Source organism: Equus asinus, chromosome 28 (assembly GCF_041296235.1).
Source record: "Equus asinus isolate D_3611 breed Donkey chromosome 28, EquAss-T2T_v2, whole genome shotgun sequence".
NCBI lineage: Eukaryota > Metazoa > Chordata > Mammalia > Perissodactyla > Equidae > Equus > Equus asinus.
Genome location: NC_091817.1, coordinates 38,493,908 through 38,514,085, shown reverse-complemented (window position 1 = coordinate 38,514,085; position 20,178 = coordinate 38,493,908). Strand labels below are relative to the sequence as shown.

The 20,178-nt window shown below is 41.8% G+C and overlaps 1 protein-coding gene across 2 annotated transcripts in view; it reads left to right on the top strand.

The window, feature by feature from the left end:
- Nucleotides 1–16,171, top strand: part of RFWD3 (ring finger and WD repeat domain 3) — a 40,368-nt gene extending 24,197 nt beyond the window's left edge. Inside the window, exons 5-13 of one of the 2 annotated variants that reach the window (XM_070500250.1) lie at nt 671–862; nt 962–1,053; nt 5,474–5,588; nt 6,087–6,315; nt 8,681–8,831; nt 9,993–10,169; nt 11,816–12,030; nt 13,284–13,495; nt 15,318–16,171. In XM_070500250.1, the coding sequence (XP_070356351.1) occupies nt 671–862; nt 962–1,053; nt 5,474–5,588; nt 6,087–6,315; nt 8,681–8,831; nt 9,993–10,169; nt 11,816–12,030; nt 13,284–13,495; nt 15,318–15,461 (1,527 nt within the window). In that variant the 3' untranslated portion in view covers nt 15,462–16,171. Of the gene's footprint in view, nt 1–667; nt 863–961; nt 1,054–5,473; nt 5,589–6,086; nt 6,316–8,680; nt 8,832–9,992; nt 10,170–11,815; nt 12,031–13,283; nt 13,496–15,317 lie in introns of both variants that reach the window. The other variant, XM_014850314.3, reaches the window with a different exon arrangement.
- The last annotated feature ends 4,007 nt before the right edge of the window (nt 16,172–20,178 follow it).

Sequence of the window (20,178 nt, the reverse complement as noted above, 5' to 3'; positions counted from 1 at the left end):
ATTGCTGTGTCTGAGGAAAGATATATGTACTTTAGCTTTGATAGGTAATGCCAAGTTGCCCTCTGGAAACTTTGTGCCACTTTCTCTTTACAGCAGCAGTACGTAAGCATGCCCATTTCTCCCTCATCATCAAAGTGCTTTGTGTCATCAGACATCACTTTATACCATCTAATAGATTAAAAAAATGGTCTCTTTAGTTTGCATTTCTTAAATTGCTAGGTGAACACCTGTTGATCATTTGTATTTTTTTGTAAACTGTTTATATCCTTTCTTTGTTTTCTTGGTTTTTTTTCCCTTTGATTCACATGAGCCAAGTATATTGCAGCCACTTGAGTTGATTATGAACCTAATGTTGAATGTATAACAAACCTACTATTTCCTCCTGGTTATCTACGTAACTGCTAGGTGTTTTTAATCTTTGTAAAGGTACCTCCTTCATTTGAATGAAAAAAAAATGCAAGCATTTCGTAAGTTCAAAGGGTAGTGATATTTTCATGGCTTGTATTACGTTTGACTAGATTACGTTCTAGAAAGAATGGCAAGTGATTCATAGGCATTGCAGTTTTCCTACAGAGTTTTCAGTTGGGTTTTGTTAGTTTGATAGAGTTGCACATCTTCTTCAAGACTGCATTTTCTGTAATTTGAATGTATTCTGGTTTCCATCCAGCAGTCTCCCCAGAAGTCCAGCCCCCTTGTACCTTCGGTTTCTGTGGATGAGGAAGAAGGGGACACCTGCACAATATGTTTGGAACAGTGGACCAATGTTGGGGATCACCGACTCTCAGCATTACGCTGTGGACACCTCTTTGGATATGGGTGCATTTCTAAGTGGCTTAAAGGACAGGCTCGAAAATGTCCCCAGGTAAGGACCATAGGCAAGGACTATGCATGTACACAGTCAATGTGTTGAGTCAGGAGGATTGCTAGAACTACACTAATTGTGTCCTCTTGGGCTCTTTAGTGCAACAAGAAAGCCAAGCAAAGTGACATCGTTGTCCTTTATGCCCGAACCTTGAGAGCTTTGGACACTAGTGAACATGAGCACATGAAAAGGTAGGTGGCAAGAGTCTGCCTAGCTGGAACGTTCCTTTTTTGGTTCCTTGTAGGCGCATCTGAAAAAGGAGGTATAAGTCACTGTTAGTGCGCTTCTGAGGCTACTTGGGCTGTGAGTGGGGATTCTTGGCAGTCTGTCTCACATTGTGATTTATAATACATGACTGATCATCTTCTGAAGGAGGCCTGCATGGTTTGTTCTCCATCAGCATTAAAAATGAGGATCTGGAGTAACAAATAATTGTGACTTCAGCTAGCTCAATGAATGTAGGCTCTAGGACTTTTACTCGAACCCTTGAGAAAGAATAGAAGGTAATCCCAGAACTCCCAAGTGCCTTCTCAGCCAGAGGACGGGGGAGTCTGCCTGAAAATGAAGTCGATACACAGGAAAGCAGAGCTGAGAAGTGGAGGAAGACAGGTTCCTGACCCTTGAATCCACCGTGCTTGCGGTTAGACTCCAGTGGATTTCTCAGTTACATGAGTCAATACCTTGGTTTTCAGCTTTAGTTTGCCAGTTTAAAAAAGTTTTCATCCCTGTAATCTAAGGAGTATTGACTAGTGCTGTGTCACCTGACATAGCCATCCTGGGAAGACTGACACCTGGGTCGTGAAACTCTCCTTCCTTGAAAGAGAGGGAGGTGAAAGCAGGGCGATAGGTAGGTGGTAGACTATGCCACTTACTCCTTCTGTGTCCTCAGCACCTCTCGTAAACCTCTGCTTTCAGAAGCCTCTTTTGCGTGCTGATTGGAACAAGTAGATTCAGCAGGAGTGGAGCAGCCGTTCCTTCTGCAGGAGCACTTAGGCATTTCCATGAACTTGGAATCAGCTCTCAGACTTAAGCCTTTGGTAATATGACCTAGGAAGTACAATAACGTGGTGTCTTAAGCCTTCCTGAAATCCAGGAGCCATAGAGAAACCTACAGCCCTATAGTAATACCTCACACTTGCCTGGGCAGCAGACCCAAGCTGAAAGATATCCTGGATTTTTTGTAGCCTGTCTAGATTCTTCGCTAGGGATTAAATTTACTGCCTGCCTCTGCTGCTAAATACCGTGAACACTGAATCGGGGATTCCCTGCCTAACTCTTTGTAGCCAATTCATGGCCATGTGAACCCTCTCCAAGTCTTAGTCTCCTCATCACTAGAATAGAGCTAATGATACTTTAAAGAAAGACCATCTGGCATATTGCTTAAATGTTGCCATGTTTGCTTCTCGTGTCTCTAAGCCCTCCTACAACAGCACTCTACACAGAAGACTCCTAGGTGAAGCTTTGCACATGCAGTGCAATGCAAGAAATGATCAGGATTTTGAAAGCCAAGAATAGTTGCTAGTGACGCTCCTTAAAATATGCTTCAAGAACATTAAATAATAAAAATACCCACCACTGTGAGAGAGCATGGGACATGGGTTCTCTCACACATTACTGGTAAGAATGTACACAGGCACAGCTATTTAGAGAGGCCCTGGGCTGTATGCTTCAAAAGCCATTAAAAGCCTTTGATGTAGTAATTCTTCAGGCATTTATTCTAAAGAAACGATTAAGGATGTATGCAAAGATTTACTTACTGAGACTTTTCATTTAGCATTGCTAATAATCCAAGCTGAGAGGATTGTCATGTTAGTGGGTTGAGTACACTGGCATATCCATGTGATGGGGTATTACACACTCATTAAAACTGATGTTGAAGTGCACATAATATGTTGTCATTGAAAGCATGTTATTTGTGTGAACTGGAAAAAAACCACACAGGTAGTCACTAAGGAGTGGGTTTGCAGACGATTTTAATTTTCCTCCTTACTGGTTTTTTCTCATTTGCTCCAATACTTATTTGTAGCATTTTAAAATGGCAGCTATGTGAAGAGGGAAATTTTGTTGAAAATGCGGAACCTATAGGTGTGCTTGTAATGGATGATTGTATTAAAAAATTTGCTGATTACTATAATCAATCAGGGTGCTCCCTAGGCTCTTTAGAAAATGTGAAAAATTTCAAAATGCCATTCAATACAGAAACTAATAAATGAAAACCCTTGTACTCAACTTTTTCAAATCCTAATGTTTTGCCATATTTGTTTTGGGCCTTTTAAGAAAGAAAGAAATCATTATAGATCAGTAGAAGCTTCCTTGTGAACCAAGTTCTCCTTAATTCCATCTCTCTCCCTAGAGGATCTATATCCATAATTCATATATAGTAGATTTAGAAGGTTTATACACTTTATTCAAATGTTACAAGATTATAATTTTCCTTCTGTAGCTTGATTTTTTGCTTAATATTATGTTTGGGGCATATATGCTAGTTGATCCCTGCAGCTCTAGTTTATTCATTTCAATTTCTGTGTGGTATTCTAGTTCTCTAGTTCGAATTTACCTAGATGTGTTTTTTATTGGTGGTCAGTTAAGGTGGTGTGTAGTTTTGTTAGTATAAGCCACGCTGCAGAGACAGGCGAGAGTTTCTTTAGGTCTGGAAGTGGAATTGCTTTATTGTAGGGTACTTGTAATTTCAACTTTACTAGATTTTGTCAAATTGCTTTTCCAGGAAGTCATTTCAGTTTATACTCCTACCAGGGCGCCAGCCCCGTGGCTGAGTGGTTAAGTTCACGGGCTCCACTTTGGCGGCCCAGGGTTTCACCTATTCGAATCCTGGGCGTGGACATGGCACCACCCAATAGGCCATGCTGAGGCGGTGTCCCACGTAGCACAACCAGAGGCACTCACAACTAGAATACACAACTATGTACTGGGGGGCTTTGGGGAGAAGAAGAGGAAAGGGAAAAAAAAAGATTAACAATTTATACTCCCCCCAGCAACAGTGTAAGTGATTTCTTGTTTTTTTCATACACTCGTCTCCTTTTATTATCAGATTCAATTCTTGCCAGTCTCATGGGGTGAAATAGTATTTACCTAATTTGCATTTACTCAATTACTAATGGGGTTGAACATACTCTTCTATGAATTGTGTTTATATCTTTTACTCATTTATATTGAGCAAAATGTATTGTTTGTTCCTTATTAATTTATACTTCTTTGTGTTTTCCTTATATTGATTCCTTGTTGGTTGTATACATTGCAAATGTCATCTCCCAGTCTGTGGCTTCTCTCTTTAATTTGTTTATGGTCTCTTTTATTGACCATGACTTTTTAATTTTTAACATAATCGTTTATGAATATCTTGTTTTGTGCTTTTTGTGTCTACCGCTTCAAGGTCATAAAGACGTAATATCTTCTAAAGTCTTTAGAAGTTTTGCTTTTTACACAGATTTTTAATCTATCTAAAATCTAGTCTTATGGATAACAAGTTCTAGCATAATTATTAAAAAGTATATTCTTTCTATGTGAATTCTCATTGCTGCCTCTATCCTAAATTAAGTTTCTACGTATGAATGAACTACTCTTGCTGCGTGCTCTGTTTGTTGATTCTCGCCCAGTACTCCCAAGTTACAATTTATTGTAGCTTTAAAATACATCCTCCCACCTCGTTCTTCAAAACTCACTTTCCTGTTCTTGCCATTTTGCTCTTCCATATTAATTTAAAATTAGTTTGGTGAGTTCCCTGAAAAACTCCGAGATCTTGATTGAAATTGCACTATATTTTTAGAGTAACTTGAGAAGTGCCATCTTCATGATTTTGAGTCTTTACAGCCATGGACATTATATAATATCCTTTCATGTATTCACTGTTTTCTTGTGTCTTTTACAAGTGTGCTTTCCTTTGTAAAGATCCTGCATGCCCTTTGCCTTTATTCCTAGGTTGCTATTGTTAGAATTGCTGTTGTCAGTGAATTTATTTCTATTATATTTCCTGATCAGTTATCTGGTGTTTAGAAAATGCTATTATCTAATTTTCTTAATCTTGATTCAAGCACTGATTTTTATTCTTGGTGAATGTGTCCTCTCATTATGCATTGTTCTTTATAGCTATTTGTGCTTTTTAATTCTAATTGGTCTTTCTTTTGTTAGCATTTTCCTGGTATATACTTTCTTTTTAACTTCAACCCTTTTTTGTGGTATTATAGGAGTATCTGATGAACAATGAATAGCTTATTATTTTCTTTTAATAGAATAGAGAACCTTGGTCTTTTAACATGTCATTTTACTCTTATATAATTTGGTCCCAACTCAAGCAGTGAACTTGGCTCTGTTCTCTCATTTTCTATTTTTAGTCCTCATTCCCTAGAGGGAGCCTGACTTCTGGCTGTCACTACCTGCTTTGACACCAAAGCCCAGTAGGCTCATGAGTTCAGCCCTGCATGCTACTTTTCTGTATTGTTTCTGGACTTGAGAGATTTTTCTCGTATTGTACTCACTATCATGACATAGTTACAGCACAGTATGTATATCATAGCATGAACTTACTGTGCCATCTTGATGGGAAGTCTTCTGTAGCCTCCTAATCTCCCCTTGTTGCTGGCTTTCCCTCTCTAGTTCCTTACTGAAGGAGCAGATGCTGCGGCAGCAGGCCGAGCTAGAGTCAGCACAGTGCCGGCTCCAGCTGCAAGTCCTCACTGAGGAGTGCACCAGGCTTCATAGTCGTGTCCAGGTGAGGTGGCCCTTTCCAATCCGAAGAATTTGGGGGATAGGAATTGAAAAGAAAAGGAATCTAAATATTGCTTGGGTTTATCTTGGATACAAATAGGATTTACTAAGTTTTTCAGGATGTAAACATGACCTGCTATTTTATTTCTGATTAGAGTATTTGTCTGAAGCTTACACACTTTATCATGAATTCTACTGCAGTCTGGATTTTTAAAAAATTTAAACAGCCAGCTGATAATTCAAGCTTAAGTCATTTCACCTCCTTGAATCTGCCAATAAAATGAAAGTTTTAGACAAAACAACCGTTGAAGACTTTCAACCCTAATATTTTCTGATTCTGTGCTCTCCTTATTTCAGTTGCTTGTTGAAATACCGTGAAAACTGCAGCAGCTCTCTGGGATTTGTGTTAACATTTTCATATGTTAAATTAAATCAAGGAATTGTACATGAAGGGAATATCAAACGAAAAAGCTTCACATTTATAAAATATTTTTTATTTTAGGACTTGCAAAAACTTATTGTGCAGCATCAGGATCAGATTTCACAGCAACCCAGGGGCTCCCAAGCACGTTTACTAAACAGCATGCCCTCCAGCCAGGGCCAGCACAAGTACCATTTCCAGAAGACTTTCACGGTGTCTCAGACAGGAAACTGCCGAATCATGACATACTGTGATGCTCTGGGCTGCCTGGTGGTGTCACAACCTTCTCCTCAGGCCTCCTTCCTTCCAGGTGAACAGTCCACAACCTCTGCTTTCATGTTCATTATTGGACTACATTTATTTCTCTCCTCTCTTTTTGGAGAATCCATGACTCACTAGTGGGTGCACACTGACCACAGCCCACCAAATCACCTTTCCTAGTCAGTTCCCTGTTAATGCAGATACTTTAGCATGCTGCAGAGATGTCTGTAGCGTCTGTTGACTTCATTCTGTGAAGTTGTTCACCAAAAGGGCAGAAATACTGATAACTGGGATAAAGTGAAAGAAGATGAGGTACTTGGAAGTGTGGGTTCCTGGGATAGTCCAGGGGGGACATCACCCCCTGGATGTCCCATTAAAGGTACAGATTCATTTTAGACTGGGAGTACTCAAAAAACACTCCCCCAAGGGCTACTTCAAGTTGAAATAAGATCTAATACTTATTTTCTGTAGTGTACAAATTCCAAATAAAAGAATTTGGGAATACATTGATACTCTACTAATTTTCTCGTATTGTGCTTTTTAACCTTAATTTTAGGTTGTATTAATTTGGAAAACCAGATCTCCTCACATGCCCAATTAAATCATTCCTCAGTGTTGTGGATGTTTCTTTGTACCACCTTCAGCTTGTGATTTCTGCCAACTGTCAGGGCCCTTTGCTTCAGCCTGATTTCCTCTGTCTCCGCACTTAGAAGTTCCATTCACATGCTTCAAAACTGTGTCCTCGAAGTTAGGATTGGGAGTGGAATCCCTGGATTGTCATATATTTTTCTAGTCACTGATATTAGCTATGAGTTGAGAGATTATCAAGGGGCTCCAATTGAGGGGAAAATATGAAGATTGTTTATAATGTTCCTATTTCTCATCCAAGTTTTTAATAAAAAGAATTATAATTAAATAAAACGTCTTTGAAAATTGGAAAAATACTTGTTTCTTCTCCTTGTTCCCCCAATTGGGTATGATCTGTTCCTTTTTCCTTGATGTATCTATTCCACCCTGCACAGCCCAGCTCTTCTTTTTTTTTTTTTTTTTTGAGGAAGATTAGCCCTAAGCTAACATCTGCTGCCAATCCTCCTCTTTTTGCTGAGGAAGCCTGGCCCTGAGCTAACATCTGTGCCCACCCTCCTCTCCTTTATATGTGGGACACCTACCACAGCATGGCTTACCAAGCCATGCCATGTCCGCACCCAGGATCTGAACCAGCGAGCCCTGGGCTGCCGAAGCAGAACGTGTGTGTTTAACCGCTGCGCCACCAGGCCAGCCCCAGCGCTAGCTCTTCTTGATATCCTGCTGGTGCTGATTTCTCCTTGTTGCCATTGATGATTACCTAGGCAAGTATTCATGCTCCCTTCTTGATTTAAAGCCTATAGTTTCCCTGTTTATGTCTCTGGCTCTCCTAATTCTGTTTCAGGAGAAAATGCAAAGAACTCTCCCACTTGATTTCCTGGAGAAGCTGAAGTGGGATTCAAGGCTATCATGTGTAACTCAGATAATAATAGATATTTAGTGAAAGTAAATATATCATCATAGCCTAGTAAGAGAACAGAGTAAGAAATAAATTAAAAAGGACAATTTCTGGAGTTTTTTGCCCTCCTGGAATGATATACATTGATTGGGATTCTTGAGGTGTCATCTGTTTTCATTCCATTTCAGACAAATGTAGCATATCTTGACCCCCTGAGATAGAAATTTATCTTCATTCTTTTTTGTTCAGTGTCTCTTCTGCATCTTGAGTGTTGGTGGTTGAAATGGTATGGTCTCTTTCTCTCTGTCTCTCTTATCAGCTTTATTAAAGTATAATTGACATATAATAAATTGCACATGTTTGAAGCATACAGTTTGGTAAGTTTGGATATATTTGTATACCCCTGAAATCATCATCACAATCAAGATAATAAGCATATCTATCACCCCACAGGTTTTCTCATGCCCTTTTGTAATCCATCTCCCACCTGACCCTCCCTTCTCACCATCCCCAAGCAACCACTGATCTACTTTCTATCGCTATAGATAAGTTTACGTTTTCTAGGATTTTACATAAGTGAAATCATACAGTATTACTCTTTTTTGTCTGGCTGCTTTCAGCATAAGTTTTTTGAGATACGTCCATATTACTGTATATATCAATAGTTCATTCTCTTTTATTTATGGCTAGTATTCCACTGTATATGTATACAATGATTTATCCATTTACCTGTTGCTGGAGATTTGGAATGGAATATGCTTTTTAAAATAACTTATAACCCTGGGGAATTTTTGTTTTCTTTGTTTGACCTGCTGTTTTCCAGGGACTTGTATGCCAAGAAAGATGAACAAGGGAGCCTCTTGAACAGGTAGTTTGCTTTGCCCTAGATTGACTTTCATTGTGCTGTTTCACTCTCTCTTACCTTTGGCAGGCTTTGGTGTTAAGATGTTGAGTACTGCCAACATGAAGAGCAGTCAGTACATTCCCATGCATAGCAAACAGATCCGCGGACTGGCTTTCAGCAGTCGGTCCAAAGGCTTGCTGCTCTCTGCTTCTCTGGACAGCACTATTAAACTGACCAGGTGAGTCCTTCAGGGAGGAGATGGGCCCTGGGCTGTTTAATGTTGAACAGTGTGGAAATTAATATCCTTATTATGATGGTCTTAGCTTGCTTTTTTTTTTTTTGGTGTGAGGCATTGTCTTCTGAGATTCAGGCTCATTGAATTTAAAATCTGTTGCTTTTAAGTGGACACAGCAGGTTATAAAACAGTATGTGTAGTGTCCTGTTTCTTTAAAATTATATATGTTGCAAAATACTTCTTAAGCCATACAGACGAGAGTAGTACGCTAGAGATAGTAGAATGACAATATGGAGAGAGCCTTGGGATCTGGCACCATGGAGTCACCATACCAGCTTGGCATTGCTTATTCCTGATCTGTTACGTGGATCATTCTGCCTAACAGAAATGCTTACCAGGAACTCACTCTCCTGGGGTACCAGGATGACTTCTCTCATCAGTAACCCTCAGTTACTGCCTTTTATCTTTCACATGCTCTGCAAGTGCTGTGAATTAGATCTCAGTGTGCTCCATGCCCTTATCTTTTAGGAAGTAGTTCTGATCAGATCTCTGATAGTTGGCTTCCTGTTTAATTTCTGCAACTAAATCTGAGGGACATCACGATAGCACTATCAGGCCTGATAAGCCTTTTGACTTTTCAAGTCTGCTTCAGCTTAATTTTGCCCCAAAACTCAACGTACCATTATATTTTATATGTATGTATTAACCTATGATTTTTTTCTAGTGGTTTTCAAAAATAGGGGGAAAAGAAGAAAAGTTAAATACCAGAGTGTTATTGACTACCTCTGGGTGTTTAGATTATAATTTATTTTACTTCCCTTATGTGTATTTTCTAATTTTTTAACATTGAATATGATTACCTGTGTAATAGGTAACTATGGAGAAGGTAAGGGGTAGGGTGGGGAATGTACTGTTTATATGGCTTTTTAACTTATTCTTTTACATCCTTAGAGCTCAAAGGAAAACTGTGTCCCCCAAAACAAATATTTTTGAATGAGAAGGAGTTATCTGGGCAGTCCCCTAGAAGAAACTGGGAATCCAAATAGAGTTTGGGTGTGTGGGTGTGTTCTTAAAAGATCATCGTTGAAATGATAATCTTTACATCTTCGTTACATATTTGATTTTCTTAATGCATAGTTGTAAAAGTCTCTTGTAACTCCACAGCCTGGAAACAAATACCGTGGTCCAGACTTATAACGCTGGACGTCCTGTCTGGAGCTGCTGCTGGTGTCTTGATGAAAACAATTACATGTATGCCGGACTGGTCAATGGTTCAATTCTGGTGTATGACCTTCGAAACACGAGCAGTCATATCCAGGAGTTAGTACCTCAGAAAGCCAGGTACGGAGCTGCTCGCTTTTTTCCTGTAGGTAGCAGCTTTCTCTTGGACTATTTTTTAATCCTCTCCTTGCAGAGTGTTTCACAGATGGTCAGAATTTCTCACAGAGGGCAGTTCTCTGAGTCCACTGATTAGTCTCACTTCTCACTTCAGAATCAGTAAGATCCTTAGAGTTTTGTGTTCATACTTCACATGGTAGAAAGCTCTGGTACCAAGTATATAGAGTATATATACTCATCACCCAGCATGGCAAAATGAAGTCAGATCTGTGTTCAGAACCCAGCTCCACAATGTACGAGCTGTGTGACCTTGGTCATGTTTCTTGGCCTGTTGTAGCTTCATCTGTAAACTATGGTTAGCATAGATTTGCTCTAATAGTTGCATGTCTAACACACTAGAAGAGATCAGTAAAGAGTAGCCCAATAAAAAGTGATTTAAAACTTCCCTAATCCACAGCTAAACCAACTTGGTCTAAGGATACAATACAACTATGATTTATCATAATCAAGTTACAGAGTTGGGAGGTTTGCGAAGTCAGCCCCGTCTCTGAGGGTGGGTGGCCACCAGCGCTACTGTGGCTCTTCAGAATGTGTTGAGTGCCATTTGAGGATAATACTCTTCTAGAGGCATAAAGTTCTCAAAAGGGGAGTGGGGTCTGTGACCTGGGCCAAAATGAGAAGTGTCTTAGGAGGAATTTCCATTTCCAATTTGAATATGTATTAAAAAGAGGCACAGGGATCTAAATATAAAGATATCACTACAGTGATAATGACTTCTGAAACCTAGCCCAGCACTTGGGTTTTCTTTTCATTTCGGTGGGGTGGAATCATGCTTCAGTGATGTGGTCATGGGCCTGAAGATGATTGATGTAAACTTAGACAAATGTGAGCTCCAGGCAAACAAGGTAACTGCCATCGATGTAGAAGGATCCACATAGAGCAGGCAGTAAAATACAGCAAATAGCAGCAAGGAAAGAATATGTGTATGTATGGTTCATTTTTTTAGTTTGCCTGGGTTGGCTTCATTCTGACAGGGCAGTGAAATAAAGCAGACAAAGTGATCGCTTTGGCAACTTCAGCAGAAACGGGTTCATAGTAACATGGTCTGCAGGCCAGTATTTCTGAGAAGAGTTCTTGGCATGTGACGCTGGTCATAGGCTTGCAGAAAGAGATTTAGAAAATCTCTAAAGAAAAGATCCTATTTCTGAATTAAAGTGTGGTTGCTTTAGGCTGTATTTTAATTGAAGGGTCTGTCAACAACAGCTTGGAAGCTTTCTTTTATTAGATGTATAAGCTGTGTTTCCTTCCTGACTTTTCTTGTATATGTGGCTAACCCCATTTCCAGAAGCCTCACACCAGTCTAGCTTTCTTGTAATTGTGATCTTATACTATTCAATTTCCTAGTCCATTTTTTCATTGCTTTTAGGGCATGTGGTGTCTCCTCTGAAATTGGACACAGAATGTTACATATATGCCCTTTTGTTTCTACAAGTGGGTTGGTAGTTTTTATCACATAAAGGATAGTGACCCACAGGTTTTTAATCTCTTCTTATAGAGGTAGGAATGTGCTTGAGGGCTCCTGGTAGTGGGGTCTGGAGCAGTCCAAGTATTGGAACGTGAAAGACATGGTGTCCTTTCTTTCCCTTCAGATGCCCACTGGTATCCTTGTCATACATACCCCGAGCTGCCTCAGCTACATTTCCGTATGGTGGAGTGTTGGCTGGAACCTTGGAGAACGCTTCCTTCTGGGAACTGAAAATGGGCTTTTCTCATTGGCCTCATGTGCTGCCTGTGGAGCCAGGGGGCTGCATAGACTTTCAGACAGAGAGCAGTACCCGCCACTGTCTTGTGACCTACAGGCCTGGTGAGTGTTGGGGTGTCCTTGTGGGACCTTCTGTGGTTTGGGTAGAGGGGAAGACAGGAGAGTTTGCCCTACCCTTCAGATAGTACTGAGGCCCCTCACAGGCTAACAGCTCTTGCTACTACAGTGAGGATGGTGGCCCCAAGTCCTTCCATAGAGCCTGCCTCCCGACTCCTCACTTGTGTGAACGGGAACGTAGTCTGCCAGATACTCCCTGGAAGTGAAGTAGCCACTTTAGGAGCCTCTATGATTTAGAACAGTGGTGGTATGAGGAGACCAGCTCTTGAAGCCACTGAGCCACCTTCACATCCGTTTCATATCTGCTGCTTGCCCCTCACTTCACTTAAAAGAAAGGACCAGATGAAGGCAGCCCGGTGGGCCTGAGTAGGGTATTAGCTGTTCCTCCTTATCTGGGGCCAACAAAGGTAAATGGGGAGTAGATGGACAGCCATGGTGGGCCTAGCCAGCTGAACTTCTCACTGCCTCCAGAACCAGGGTGGAGCCCCGGACAGCCACCTGTGCGTAAACTCCCAGGTTCTTGTAGCCTGAGAGGTCTGAATCTAAATTCCTAATGAACTATACTGATGGTGAGGCAGGTGTTTTGGCAGAGATAGTCATTAAAGTGCCCATACTTCAGCTAGTTTTGGGTAGGCCTAATCAGTTATGTGTTTTTTGGGCTGAGCATCTGCGTCAGCCAACTCTTCCTACCGTTTTGGTTCTTAGTTACCTCATAGGTGTTCTCTCTCCAAGGCTGTGATTTGCTGTGACTTATGTAGAAAGCTTGGGCGTCCCATTTTGTCCTCCAGCTTTTGTTTGCCTCTGCAGAACTGCAGGTATCTATTCCCCCTCTGTAATAGTATGCTTTCACTTCATAAAGATGTGCAATTCCAGGGGCTCATGGGGTCTTCATGGGGGAAGGAAGAAAAAACTTGTGGTCAGAACTCTTAAGGAAGATAAAAACCCAAGCAGAGGTCTGGCAGGATACAGTGATTTTACTAAAAAGGATCTCAGAATTATTTCCCTCATGGGCAAAAACCTATTGTAAATACCTTGCTTCATCCTAGCCTAGGGTTCTACATTTCATTTTTGCTGTATTGTTTTGTTCTTATTATTATGTTTGCTTTGTAGCTATTGTTGATGGTTTAACAAAGTGTGGCTTTTCCATTCAACTAGGTTGTAAGCATCTGAGGTTCAGGTACTTGGTTATTTTCTTTGGACCATCCCTGTGAAGCAACACTGATTTCTCTGTCCCGTAGATAAAAATCATACCACCTTACGAAGCGTGCTGATGGAAATGTCCTACAAGCTGGATGATGCTGGAGAGCCCGTTTGCTCCTGCCATCCTGTACAAACATTCCTTGGGGGACCCACTTGCAAACTGCTGACCAAAAGTGCCATTTTCCAAAACCCAAAGAATGATGGCAACATCCTGGTGTGTACTGGGGATGAAGCTTCAAATTCTGCCCTGGTAAGCCTATTATTTTTGATACAGAAGAATTTAAAGCAAAAAGCTCAAGTTCTCTGTAATTGCATATATCTGCATATGTGTGTATATCTGTGGTTGCTTAAACTATTTTTTACACAAGTCACACTTTACATACTGCTCTGTCGTTGGCTCTTTACCCATTTAACTTACTATCTTGGATATCTTTCCATTTCAATATCTGTAGATTCACCTCATTCTTTTTACCTGAGTTATAGTGTCCTGTGGGACTGTGAACCTATAAAGAAAAAAGGCGCTACTGAAACCCCTATGAAATAATTGATTCAGGCATCCACTTCATCAATTCAGGATAAAGCCAACACATGAAAGGTTAATGGGAAATTTTACAGTGGAGGGGTCAGCCTGTCACCACCTGGAAACATTGATCAGCCTTAGCATTACTGTAAGTGGGTTAACCAGGAATTCTTTGCCTCTTAATGTTAAGACAATATGAAGCACATGGTGTCTTCTGTGAGATGTCCTTGAACCTGAATTTAATCAAGCCTTAGAGCAGCACTGTCCAATATAGTCACACTAGCCACGTGCGCACTTGAAATGTGGTTTGTGCGAATGAAAACCTTAATTTTTAAATTTTTAATATAAATATAAGTAGCTTTATGTCGCTAGTGGCCCCCATATTGGATAGCACCACTCTAGAGTGTAGTGCTAACTTTCATTTACTGGAATTGCAATAGATAGAGAACAATGTAGATAATAGCACAGAAAGCAAACAGGCAAATCTAGGTTGCGGGCGTCCTGTGGGACAACGGGCCCAGCTTCTGCAACAATGGCAGAAGAAAAAAAGCGGGGAGGTTGGGATCTGCTCTAGATTAAAATAGACTTATTAACATTTATAACTGCCAATGTAATGTAGACTTTACTTGGATCCTGATTCAAGCAAACCAAATGTAACAAGAGACTATCAGAAAATTTTGATTATGCGCTGGATGTTAGATAATACTATGAGATTATTGTTTGTTTTGTTGGGCATGATGACATTGTTATAAGAAACTTTTTTTTAGAGATGCATACTTAAGTATATAGGAGTAAAATGACATGAAATCAGCCAAGAAAAAAGTAGAATCAATAAAGCAGAGGTGGCAGAAGCTTAATGATCTGAGTGATGGGTAGCTCATTGTAGTTTAAAATTTTATTACTTTAAAATTATTATTACTTAAGAATTTTTTCATTAAAAAACATTTTTTAAAAGGAAAAGAGAACTCCAGTTAGAAGATGGGGTCCATGAAGGCAGAGACAGGGACTTTGTCTTCTTTTCCTGTCTGTCCCTAGAAGAGTGCCAGGCACACAGATTAAAGGGGTGATGCTCAGCTTGATTTTCAGATCCGCTCTGAAAGCCAGGCAGACTAATGGCTGATTGCAGTAGGTGAGGCTGTGCCTGAAGCATGTCAAGTGTGCTGGCTTGGTGCAACCTTGTGAAGGTTAGGGATGGGCTACTTTGCTCCCCAGGCAGTGTGCTCTCTGCAGCTCTTTCAAAGTTGTCTTATGATAAAGCAAGCAAGTCTCAGGGCTGGCCCCATGCCCAAGTGATTAGGTTCATGCGCTCCGCTTCAGTGGCCCAGAGTTTCACCTGTTCAGATCCTGGGTGCAGACATGGCACCGCTTAAGCCATGCTGAGGCGGCATCCCACATGCCACGACTAGAAGGACCCACAACTAAAAATATACAACTATGTACCGGAGGTGCTCTGGGGAAAAAAAGGAAAAAAAAAATCTTTAAAAAAATAGAAAGCAAGTCTCTCAGCTCACCTGAATGACTCCTGACCTTTATCTCTGCTTGTCATCTTTAGCTGTGGGATGCTGGCAGTGGCTCCTTGCTACAGGATCTGCAGACCCATCAGCCTGTCTTGGACATCTGCCCATTTGAGGTGAACCATAGCAGCTACTTGGCTACCTTAACAGAGAAGATGGTCCACCTCTATAGGTGGGAGTGACCATGGTCTTGAAACTTACCAGGCATGCTGCTGGTTAAGATTAAAGATCGTTTGCTAGCACCTAGCAGCCCTGAGCAAGAGCTCTGCTTATTGTCTGTCGCCGAGAACTTTTGGGATCATGGTTCCTTTGGATTGGTGTAATTCTAGGACTCCAGGTCACTGAAGCACTACAGATCATGTATTTGCTGTGTCCACCAAAAGAGTAAGTGACTGGTACTCCATCTACGTTATCCATTCCTTGGGTTAAAAGTTTTCATTAATCTTTGTTGAGAATCTGCATTTTCGATCAGACTTTCTGCTGGACCTCAGAGAGTATCCTCCCCTGGCAGTTATTTAGGATATGAGTGTGCACCAAGCATTTTCTGGAGGATGTCACACCATGCCTGAGTGGTCTTGTCACTTGAGCTGCGTGAGTTGAGAATGCTTATGTCCCTGAAGGGACTAACCATCTTCTTGACGCTGCATGGATGCAGAAGAGTCTTCAGTGGAACACAAGAGGGCACTGTAGAACCTTGCGAGGGATTTGATCTATTTCTGACCTTGTGGGCTGACAACCTTTTAGTAAGTTGGTCTTATCCCCACAGAAGTGTCTGGTAGAGTACATCTAATCTGCTTTGTGGCAGCAACAGTTATCTTTCAGGTGTGCAGTGCTGTGATATTGACAAGCCCAGTGATGGAGGCAGCTGATGAGACGTAGACCTTTTCCTAAGGCATGAAGTTCATCAGGTTGTGGGAGCCAAGGAAAGAGACCCGCTGTTTGAGCAGTGGGGAAGACTCATTTTTTTCTAGCCAGCTTAGAATCTCAGGATGGGTTTTATATAAGCCCAGCTTTGACGATCACTCCTTTTCCTTCTCATTAGGAAAAGATGAGTGGTATGTCAAAGCTCTTGCTTAAGTCTCTACTAGTATCAAAGATAAAGTGTTGTTAGTGAAATATTTATTCTCAGGAAGATAATAGTGGTTTGAGATGTGTGTGGATTTGCAGGGAGATGCCCACCAGCTTTCATTCCATCCCTGGGTTGTCCGACACTGGGAGCTGCAATTTTTCCAGCGGAGGGTTCAGTTTATACCTGTTTGCTTTGCCTGAGGCTACTCTGCAACACCCCGGTCCACAGCAGAACGTGCCTCAAGGGCTGGACGGCCACTGCCCTGTTCTTGGGAGCAGGATGGCTAACAGTGTGATTTTCTTAAATAATTGTTGGAGAAAAGTTATCATTATTTTTATTTTACAACAGTTATGACCTGTCAACTCCTGAGCTGTTTCCAGTATTTCTTAGCAGCAAGAGGTTATTGCAGTCGATTCTCCCCAGAGTTCCAAGTTCTAGGTATGCCTTTTAAAGAGTGGCTTCTTTCTCTTTAAGGTCATCTTTCAAAAAGCCAGTTTCCAGGGCTGGAAAGAGCCCCCTTTTCTCAAAGATATTCCTTTTGCTATGTTGATAATTAAGAATGACTGCCAGGCCTAGAGCATCAGTGGCAGAAAGAGATTTGAATTAAAAAGCAGAACTCATCTGGTTTCCACAGATTGTCACAGAGAGGATGCAGATGGTCAGGCCCTGGCTGCCTTTGTCTTTGGCAGGGGCAGAACCTGGGCAGGGTTAGGACTGGACTAGTGTTGAAGCACACTAACCTGAAGCTGACGCCCCGACGCGTAGGAACCGAAGGAAGCTGAGTGAACCTCATGTCTTGCCAAGCCTTGCGTTATTCTGGTAAATTTGAATGTTTTAGAAACAAATTCATATGACTATGGCTAATTTCTCCAAAGGAAAAAACTTCACCCCTAACCCCCCAACCCCAGGCCCCCTCTGCCTGGCAGGAGATTACATCTATAGACCTGGCCCTGCCCCACTCTGTTCAGTCACCCTGTCTGTAAAGTGCTTTTCCTATTTGAGGGTGGGAGTTAAGCAGACTGAAAATACCCTGTCATTGTAGATCTCCTTTACCTACTTTGGAAACAGGGCAATTGGATCTCTGTTCGTGTTCTATGTTTTAATGTTTGTGTTTTATGTTTTAATGTTACTATGAAAATAAAGCATCTGCCATGTGTACCGGCTCCTGGTGTCTGTTGTCTCTTTGACTGCCAGAGGCAGGAACAGGTCTGCCTCTTGGGAGAGGGGTATAATCCCAGTCTGGGAGATTTCTCCATTTCAGGCAGTGTCCTAGGTCTGAGTTACACAGGACGGTCCCTGGATCTGAAGTAAACATCTCATTTACGTTTATGAGGTGGTTTAAGGTTTAGCTGGCAATTCTATTTCACTGTTGCTAATGGAAAGCTGTGTGTTTGCCTAGTAAGAATTCCCCTTCGCTGGTTATTTGTCTGTTTACTCTCAGATCCAAGGGGCTAACTCCTGAAAACTACGTATCCCAGACTCCCTTTGCCTGCTGTCTTCCTGTTAGTTTCTTTGAATCCAGAAGACTGCAATATAGGAGGAGACGACTTACCCTTTTATTTCTTCTAGTCTTTGGCAGCACTTCTGATGGTGGCAGCAGTGTCGGGCAAGTGTGGGCTCCTGGGTTCCTACTGAGCACAGTTCTGGCCAAGTGCCTCAGTTTCTTTGTTCTGTTTAGTTTAGGAATTTCTATTGCCATAAATCATGGCGTTCTGGGATTAGACTGGAAGGGCTGAAAATGTGTTCCAGCTGAATAGCAAATTGAGTCTGTATACTAGATTCCGGGAGGACTGAATCCATAGGTCTTAGCTTACTATTGTAATGGAGCCTGGTACTCCAACAGAAGATGACAGAGGTCCTGGGGTAGAAATAAACCCCCAATTACTAAGAAACCCTACATCGTTGTTTTCTTGTTCATAATACTCTTCCTCTTGTTTCCCATCTCAGTGACTGGCTGTAAGTGAAATTCTGAAAATAGATGTTTGTGTGTCCTTGCCCTTTTATCAGTCAATTTCTGTTTGTTGGTAATGATCTCCTGTTTATTTAACCCTTTTATAGTTTACAAAGCCCCTTCCTAATATATTTTTAAACAATGTTGTGGAATAAGTATTGTTACTCCAATTTACAGGGGAAGAAAGAGGTTAAAAATTCTATTAAAGGAAAATGGCATTTAGGTGATATTCAATTAAATTTTACATTCCCTAGTCTTTACATTCTCTACTTTCCAATAGTGACAGCTGAGCAGGAGTTGGGGAACCTGGGTGGAAGCTCACTTCCACCCTTGATGTCTCTGTTTCCAGAACAGCCTAGGCTGATTCCCTACAACTTCTCCTACATTTAAAATGAAAATAAAACAGACAGTCTTGCATATCATGACACTTACAAATGCCCTCATTTGTCTTGAGTTTCTGGGTGCTGAGGCTGGGAACACCACCATCCAGTGAAGAGTCCGTGACACATGGGCTAGAACCCCCCCAGTTCAGGGCTATCACAGACGTCAGCTGAAAGGGGAAAGAAGTGGGTGGAGCTGCTCTGTCTTGCTCCTAGAGAGCGGAGTGCAGTGCTGGCTGAGGAAGGAGCCTGCTGTTGAGACAATGTGCGAAGGAGTGCCATGACCCCTCGTGTGCCCCTAAAGAGTAACAATAGGTTCATCCAGTTATGGACTCACCAAGCAGAATGGCTCACCTGGAGGCTAGACGTGGGCCCAAATAACAATATCTGGATTAAAAGGAAATGTTGCACATTGAGAGGAAAACAAAGGAAGTTCAGAACTTCACTTAACAGATGCTTGGGTAAAAAGACTGGAGGTTCTGTTACCTAAGCTAAACTGTGAGCTGCCGACAGTTGGATGGACTGTTGGTTAATGAAAGTGGAGGCTTAGCAGGGCACTTGTTCCTGGAATAGAGGAGAGAATGTCTTCCCCAGGATAAATAGTCATACTCTGCCTTCAAACTCTTTGCAGTGCTCAGGTCTGTATCATGCCCATAGACCTTCCCTACCATCTGATTAAAATGTCACCATAAGGTTAAAGCAGTGCTTCCAGAAGGGTCCTGGTAATTCCAGGCTTGAGCCATGGTGGGAGGTATTGGGCGTTGGTGTGGCTCAGTTGTTTCTCTTAAACATGGTACAGAAAATTGATTGTCTGTCAGGTTAGCCAGGAACAGATCAGGAAGGAATGAGGGCCTGTCATAAGAAAGTGATGGGGGTAGGGGGGAAGGGGCTGGCCCCGTGGCCGAGTGGTTAAGTTAGCGCGCTCCGCTGCAGGCGGCCCAGTGTTCAAATCCTGGGCGCAGACATAGCACTGCTCATCAAACCACGCTGAGGCAGCGTCCCACATGCCACAACTAGAAGGACCCACAAGTAAGAATATACAACTATGTACCGGGGGGCTTTGGGGAGAAAAAGGAGAAAATAAAATCTTTACCAAAAAAAAGAAAAATAGGGGCTGGCCCCGCGGCCGAGTGGTTAAGTTAGCGCGCTCCGCTGCAGGCGGCCCAGTGTTTCGTTGGTTCGAATCCTGGGCGCGCACATGGCACTGCTCATCAAACCACGCTGAGGCAGCGTCCCACATGCCACAACTAGAAGGACCGACAACGAAGAATATACAACTATGTACCGGGGGGCTTTGGGGAGAAAAAGGAAAAAAATAAAATCTTTAAAAAAAAAAAAAAAGAAAGAAAAATAACATTTCTAAAAAAATAGAATTTGCCTGGGTGTGGTGGCCATAAAAATGAACCTCTCAGATGTCCGACTATAGTTCCAGCTGCTCAGCTCCGAAATCCATTACTGCATCCACAGCAAGGCCACGCTTCCCAAGGGTTGCTCCCAGC